This window comes from Myotis davidii, unplaced genomic scaffold, assembly GCF_000327345.1.
Source record: "Myotis davidii unplaced genomic scaffold, ASM32734v1 scaffold1521, whole genome shotgun sequence".
NCBI lineage: Eukaryota > Metazoa > Chordata > Mammalia > Chiroptera > Vespertilionidae > Myotis > Myotis davidii.
In genome coordinates this window covers 79832-86823 of record NW_006291034.1, presented here as the reverse complement: position 1 = coordinate 86823, position 6992 = coordinate 79832, and the positions used below count along the sequence as shown (strand labels likewise).

At 49.0% G+C, this 6992-nt stretch overlaps 1 protein-coding gene and 3 non-coding genes across 8 annotated transcripts in view; all 4 read left to right on the top strand.

The window, feature by feature from the left end:
• Positions 1–843, top strand: part of LOC102763313 (transmembrane protein 225-like) — a 13578-nt gene extending 12735 nt beyond the window's left edge. For all 5 annotated transcript variants that reach the window (XR_435691.2, XR_001513944.1, XM_006764285.2 and 2 more), the window contains one exon: positions 335–843. Coding sequence is in view for 3 of the 5 variants with exons in the window: in XM_006764285.2 (XP_006764348.1) it covers positions 335–477 (143 nt within the window). In the remaining 2 variants the exon portion in view is untranslated. The remainder of the gene's footprint in view (positions 1–334) is intronic.
• A 2294-nt stretch (positions 844–3137) lies between these two features.
• TRNAA-AGC lies at positions 3138–3210 on the top strand. Its single transcript has one exon. It is a non-coding gene; the product is annotated as a tRNA-Ala (tRNA).
• Positions 3211–3659: 449 nt separating this feature from the next.
• Positions 3660–3732, top strand: TRNAM-CAU. Its single transcript has one exon. It is a non-coding gene; the product is annotated as a tRNA-Met (tRNA).
• A 2961-nt stretch (positions 3733–6693) lies between these two features.
• Positions 6694–6766, top strand: TRNAM-CAU. The gene has a single exon. It is a non-coding gene; the product is annotated as a tRNA-Met (tRNA).
• Positions 6767–6992: the final 226 nt, after the last annotated feature.

The following is a 6992-nucleotide window of genomic DNA, read 5'->3' as shown; positions in this document are numbered from 1 at the left end:
CCCCCCCCCCCCAGCACTGTTAGTTTCTGGGTGTGGATTTGGTGCAGGGACGTTTCATTTGCTTGATGCAGCTGCTCCTACTCTATGTTGGAATTTTGCCTTTATAGAAAAATACCTCAATTTCTCCTGTACATTCAGTAAGAACCATGGCTGGGATAGGAGAATTTATCGGATAGATTGTAGGAGGGCGAGGGGTAGGTAGGGTAGAGAAATGGGATGACAGGTCCCTAGACCCCACACTCATTTGTAAACCTGTTTAAAAACTGGTAATTTCTTGAAAAACATCACGTGTTGCCATCATTGTCATCTTCAACATCATCGTTTCTTCCCTCAGGAATTCTCTGCTTCGTCAGCGCCCACCACTGTTGGTTTCAGTGTGTTGTGCAGCGGCCGATTCAGGTGAAACCCATGCAAACACCCATGGCCAGTCCTTGCCCTGTAGCCGTCACCGAGACCAGACCGGGTGGAGGCAGCTAGCCTGCCCTCCGTGCGAGCGGGCTAACCTGGAAACCTCCTGTCTAGCCTGCACCTCGAGACTTCCCAGCTCCACACTCTGTGGAAGATGAAGAGCTGGCCCACTCCTGGCCATCGTTCTGATGAGGATTAGGATTCCGGGCACTTGGGTTTTCACGAGAGAGAAGACACAGTCGGGGCTGGGGAGTGATGGTCTGCTTCGGGTCTCAAAGACTTGGAATGAAAACCTCCTCTCACCTTGGACCTGACCAAGGCCCACCCCATCATCTCAGTGTTTCCTGTGTCCTGCAAGGCGTGTCCTAACAGCGAGAAGCTCTTTCTCCACCCGTGTGGCCTGAGTTTTGATATAAATTCTCTGCCCTCTGGTAATTCTGTGAGTGTAATCTTTTCACTTTCCTAACTCAGGGCTGTGTTTTAGGAAACACAACCTCATCCAAACTCACTTAAATGACAACAAAAGAGTGAACTTATTGGATAGTCGCAGGGATAGTCCGTCGACCCAACAGAGGTCCTGGTAGGATCAGGGCTGCACAGGACACGGGTGGAACCCGAAGCTCTCCTCCAGGACACGGCACCGCTTTAACTATTCCGTGAAGTTTAATGGAATGTCCTGACTCCTCAGTGCAAACAGTCTCCTAAATCCCCCTTGCTCATCACGTTCAAAGCCTGTCCCTCCCCACCCAGACCTCTGCTCCGTCTGAGCCCTCCACACACCATGGGCCACCCCAGCCTGGGCCACCCCTGCAGGCCACGGGCTCTGAGTGGCTCCCACTGCGGTCTGTCTCCACCATGTGACCAACCCCTCTTCTTAGAACACGGAGCTGAGAACGTTCTCCTTAAACACCATTTTGCCTTGTTCGTACCTTCAGGATGAATTCCTCATCTTCATAAATAAGCATCTTTGTAAGTTAATGCCAACCTGTCTTTCAAAATGTTTTAATATTTTTATTGTGATTCATGTCATTCATGTGAAAAAAGTACTGCTGGAGGGACCAGAAAGGAGCTGCCATCTCTAGAGAAAAACAACATTGCAGGATACCCGAGGCTCCGGGCGAGCCCCCGGCCCGTTCTGCCCCCTCCATGCAGTTCACACCGTTCCACCTCCTGGGACTGCTTTTCCCAAACTCTGCCAGGCAGGGACGTTCAGTCCTGCGTTTCCTTCTCCACAGCGTTGGTCGGATTGTTCTCCGGCCGGATGAAGCTCCAGTGCGACGTCTGGAGAGTGTCCCTGACGGCCCTGCCACGTGATTGATCTGTTCGTCCCCAGCACGTTTCCTTCATTCCTGTTTCAGTGTAGCTATGAGTTTAGATTTGTCTCTCTGACTAGGTGTTAGTTCCCTGAGGAATGAGGAGTAAGCTTTACCTTTGCATCCTCAGGGTTTCACGTTTTGCTGGGTGAATAGATAAACACCCTTTGAGTTACTGAGGCGACGCTTTAGAAGATTGCCATGCACTGAATGCAAGTACTGAGTACCAGCTATAGGTCATATCAGTTCTGTGGTGGGTAGATCTGTCAATAGTGGCCACGCTTTACCGACAGGACGTGCCTGGCACTGTGTCCTGTAATTGCACAACAAACCTGCCAAGTGAGCATCACCCCATTTTGCAGATAAGGTAATGGAGTGACTCAAAAGTGATTCATCCAAATTCACATACCTGGTGAGTCAAGACTTTAGTATGGGTCTCTCTAAGCCTGCTCTTTCTCTCCAGATCAAATTTCTATGGGGACAATGACAAGAATCGAGAGTATATGTTAAGGCAGACAGTGTTAACTAGGGTTATGCTGGCGGTGAACAGATTGTGATGATGAAACGTTAAAAATCGATGGTTATTAAAGAGGCTGCAAAAGTAAGTCTGGGAGTGAATGAGAGTTACGGTATATATGCGATAGACAAATTGAGGCAGCATAAATTACCAATTTCCAGAATAAATCATACCACTCCTGTCCTCTCTGTGAAGCAGATGGAGGCGGCGGTTTGGGGCGGAGCTTCAGGTCTCTGCCCTGCGTTGCACGTAGCCCCTGAGTCCAGATTCAGAAATGCAGTGTCATTTTACCAGGTAGTCATAAGGCCCTGTGATGTGTGGCTTTATTAATAGCCACGCTTGTACAATTCTGATTCGTATGCCAATGGACAAGCACGGACAAGTAATGCCATGCCCTGAGCACAAGTGCTGAATACAAGCTGTAGGTCGAATCAGTTCTGGGACGGTTGGATCTGGAACTCTGGCTACGGCCTAATGCAGGTTAATGTAAGGAACAGAGCTCTCAGCTTTCAAAATGCTTAAAAGTACTCATTTCCTCTTATTTTAAAAATGGGGATGGAGCCGGGTGTAGCAGCTAGCACGGCTTGCCTCTGTCACCCCCGGGCATCCACATCGCGCCCACACTCCTTCTCCCAGCAGGATCAGGGTTCTGTTCACAGGCCCTTCTGCACCCTGCCTTGGCTTTGAAGGAGGGGAGGGCCCTCTCTCAGCTCCAGAGGCCGAATGAGGATTGGCCTCGTTTTTAAAAATATATTTCTATTGATGTCAGAGAGGAAGGGAGAGGGAGATCGAGAAACATCAATGAGAGAGAATCATGGACCAGCTGTGCACTGTTTTGAACACAGCGGTCATCTGGCCATTGTTCGAATCTTGACCTGTGGACAAGCGGAAGAGCAGGTGGGGAATTAGCTCAAATGGTAGAGCGCTCGCTTAGCATGCGAGAGGTAGTGGGATCGATGCCCACATTCTCCAGTTTTTACTACCCCAGCCTCGGTTCTGATGTTAACCCTAAGTCCGGAACATACAGATCTTCCAACTCAGAATTCACCTGATTCTCACGAGGAGCGGTGATCCCACAAGGGTGAGGTCTCCTAAGCTGGTATTTTCCCCACGTGTCCTGCAACTTGGCCTTGAGTTCGACACAGTCCTGGACAGTGCAGGACGCGTAAACCCAGGTCGAAGCAGCTCAGCAAAACACACGCAGGAGAAACCCAAAGACGTCCACACCCAGGCGTGTCGCAGTCAAAAAACTTTTTCTGAAAACGGCCAGAGGAGAATGAAAGGGAAACGGCACTGGCTCCTTAGGGATTGTTGTCAACCAGGATGGTTCGGCTGTTCAACAGCTGGGACATGAGGCCACCCCGGTGCTTGAAAGGTAATCTTTCCTAGTGTGTTTGCAAAAGAGGGAACCCCTCCAAGTGGCCCTCTTAGCGCAGTAGGCAGCGCGTCAGTCTCATAATCTGAAGGTCCTGAGTTCGAGCCTCAGAGAGGGCACAGGTGCTTTTTGCAGCATGTTCCTTGCACCATAAATTGCAACACAAAGAAAAGCTTGCAAATGGTCACCAATAACCATTTCAAAACAGATATCCCACATCCTCCCCCCTGCCCCCGCAACGGGAAATCGCTTTTGGACTTTCTAAGGCTTCCTTCCCAGGGTTTCTATTCAAATGATTGTGGAACAAATTCACTTCACACCAGAAACCACTTGCGACACCTGTTGGGGCTCTTCCTGTCCCTCTCACGGAAGAAGCAGGGAAATTGCTCTTCCAACCTCAGGCTCTAAAGGTGGCCCCACCGCACTGAACGGGTGGGCCAGGTGAGGGGTCATTCATCCTTTTATCCCCCAACAACTATTTCTGGAGCACACATCTTATTCAGGGAACAGTGATTAGAGAGTAAATAAAACACAGACATTCCCTCCTCCGTGGGCGTCATCCCAGACACTCCTCGGCGCTTACGGAATCGGTTTAGAGTTGGGTTCTCTCCCTGTCCTCCGAGGCCCTCCATGGTCCCTGGGTCCAATGCTGCCTTTCCGTGCAGGATAGGAAAGAGCCTGTTTCCATTATTTTAGACTCAAAATACTCAAAGATAATGACCATGGGATGAGATTCTGACCAGGTTCTCCTTGCCAGCCTTCCCTTTATGGTAGTCTGATTTCTATGGAAGCCAAAGTCTGTTAGACTCTCCTGCCCCGCCTTAGTTTTTCCCAGCGCTTCCTTCCCTGATTCTGTCTTCCAGGAAGATGGGAAGAGGGATGAGGTCCCAGCGGGAAGCTGCGTTGGGAGGAGGGAGCGCGGAGGCTGCCCCACTTGACGGAAACCCCTCAGCTTCTGCACACCTGGAATGTCTTCATTTCGCCCTCCCTCTTGAAGGACAGCTTTGCCAGCTGTGGGATTCGTGTGTGATTCTCCCCAACCCCTCCTTACAGCACTTCTCTGGCCTCCAACGTTCCTAATGAGAAATCCTACAGAGGATCCCTTGTATGAGATAACTCACTTCTCTCTTGCTTCCTTCAAGATTCTCTCTTTGCCTTTGTCTTTTAAAATTTTCATTATAATGTGTCTCAGTGTGGGTCTCTTTGAGTTCATCTTCCTTAGAATTCATTGAGGTTTTTGGATGTTTATATGTAAGCCTTTATTCAAGCTTGGGAAGTGTTCAGCCATTGTGTCAATATTCTACCTGCCCCTTTCCCTCCTCTCTTCCCCCGGCACTCTCATAATTATTCCATCGCCACACCTTCAGGTTCACCAGAAAGAAAATGGAAATCACTGAGGCTGAAGAACAGGAAGAAAAAAAGACCGAAGAGAAGTGAGCAGAGCCGGTGAGAGTGCTGGAGGAAGGAACATTCTTCCGTCTTCTGCTCAGTCTGCCCTCAGGTCCTTCACGGGTAATTCCTCATTTCAGTAATAGTACAGTCAGATCCAGAATGTTTCTTGTTTCTTTTTAGGTTTTCTACCTGTTTTTTTTATATTTTCATTTTGTTCACACAACATTTTATTGAGTTTCTCCATATTTTCCTTTAGTTATTTGAGCCTCTTTAAGACAGTTACTTTAATGTCTTTGTCTAATATAGCTGACATTAGCTCTCCTATGGGCACAGCTTCTATTGATATATTTCTTTCATTTGAAGGCCATGCTTTCCTGTTTCCTTGTATGCCTTGTGATTTTTTTGTTGAGCACTGGACATTTGAATCTAATAATGTGGTAACTTTGGCAATCAGATTCTCCTCCTTTCTCAGGTTTTGGTTGTTGTTGTTCTTATTCTTAAAAAAAAAAAAATCATTGCAGGCTCTCTCTGTGTTGAGGATCAGCCTAAAGCATAAATTTAAGGTCTTCTTGGGTCTTTTCTGGGCCTTTTTCTGGGCACACACAGTTACTTTCTAATTTTCCCCATATATGCTGTTGTTTTTTAATGTCCTAGTCTGTAATGTCTAGTTCCCAAAGGGGGTAAAAAAGAGAGAGAGGAAGATCTAAAGTTATTCAACCATTACATAAGAGTGGGTTCAGATACCATCAGGTGACACTGGATTAATGAGACAGGATTTATTTTGGCCACAAGGGAATGAAAGAAAGAGAAGGGAAGGAAGGAAGAAGGAAAGAAGGAAGGAAGGAAGGAAGGAAGGAAGGAAGGAAGGAAGGAAGGAAGGAAGGGAGGAAGGAAGGGAGGAAGGAAGAAGGAAAAAGACACTGAGGGGAGCGCTCTGGGAAGGCAGCCCCAGCTCTCAGAGAGAGAGGATTTGCAGAAACGAGGGAGCTGCAGGGACTGTGGCTGCCTCCTCCTTGTCTGCACTTCAGATCCAACACAGCCATCAGCTACAGCCATGTTTAAATAAGCCCCAAAAGGTGGGAAGAGGAACAAAGAATGAAAAGCAAAGGGAATAAATGATCAATAGGTTATTGATTAGTAAGCCTATATGCAAATATATCCATACTAACATTAAGTGCACACAATCTAAACACATTAATTAAAAACCAGAGATTGTCAGGATGCATTAAAAATAAATGTGCCGACTATAAGAAACTCATATGTAGTTATTTATGCGAGTTACGTTATAAACAAGATACAGAGTAAGACGGGAAAGACAGTTCCAGGACGATCTATTCGCTCATTCACTCATTTACTCGGTCAGTGAATTAGCATCTCCCGGGCACCTCTTGCTTTTTTCAGAGGAGACCTTGAGAGGGAAAGATGGACCTACACCTCTGGGCAGGGAATCCCCGTCCCGGGAACCAAGAGCAGCCAGGGCAGCGCGGCTTCTCCGGGCCCAGCTCGGCGGGCCTCGGCGCTGGGGAAACCGGAAAGGGTGCACCGCACCCGCCTGCCGGATCCTCCGGGCGCAGCTCCGGGTCGTGATTCTCCGGGAGCCTCTATGGTGCTCTTCCAAACCGGCCCTACGATGGTGCCTGGAAGTAAAATTCACGCTTGTCCTCGGGCCCCGGCGGCCGGGAGCCGGTGCCCTCTTAGCGCAGCAGGCAGCGCGTCAGTCTCATAATCTGAAGGTCCTGAGTTCGAGCCTCAGAGAGGGCACGGCTTTTATCCGGCCGGACCCCGGGCGCCGCGCGGAGAACCAGCAAAAGGTCCAAACAGCCTTTTCAAAGCCCACCCTGTGCTCCCGGCCTGGGAATTTGCTTTTGGACTTCCTTCAGCTTCCCAGGGCCTCGATGCAGACGACTGGGAACCAATCACTTTACACCAGAAACCACAGGCCCAGCTGGCGGCCGCCTCCCGCACGCGGAGAGAGAGGGGGGGGGGG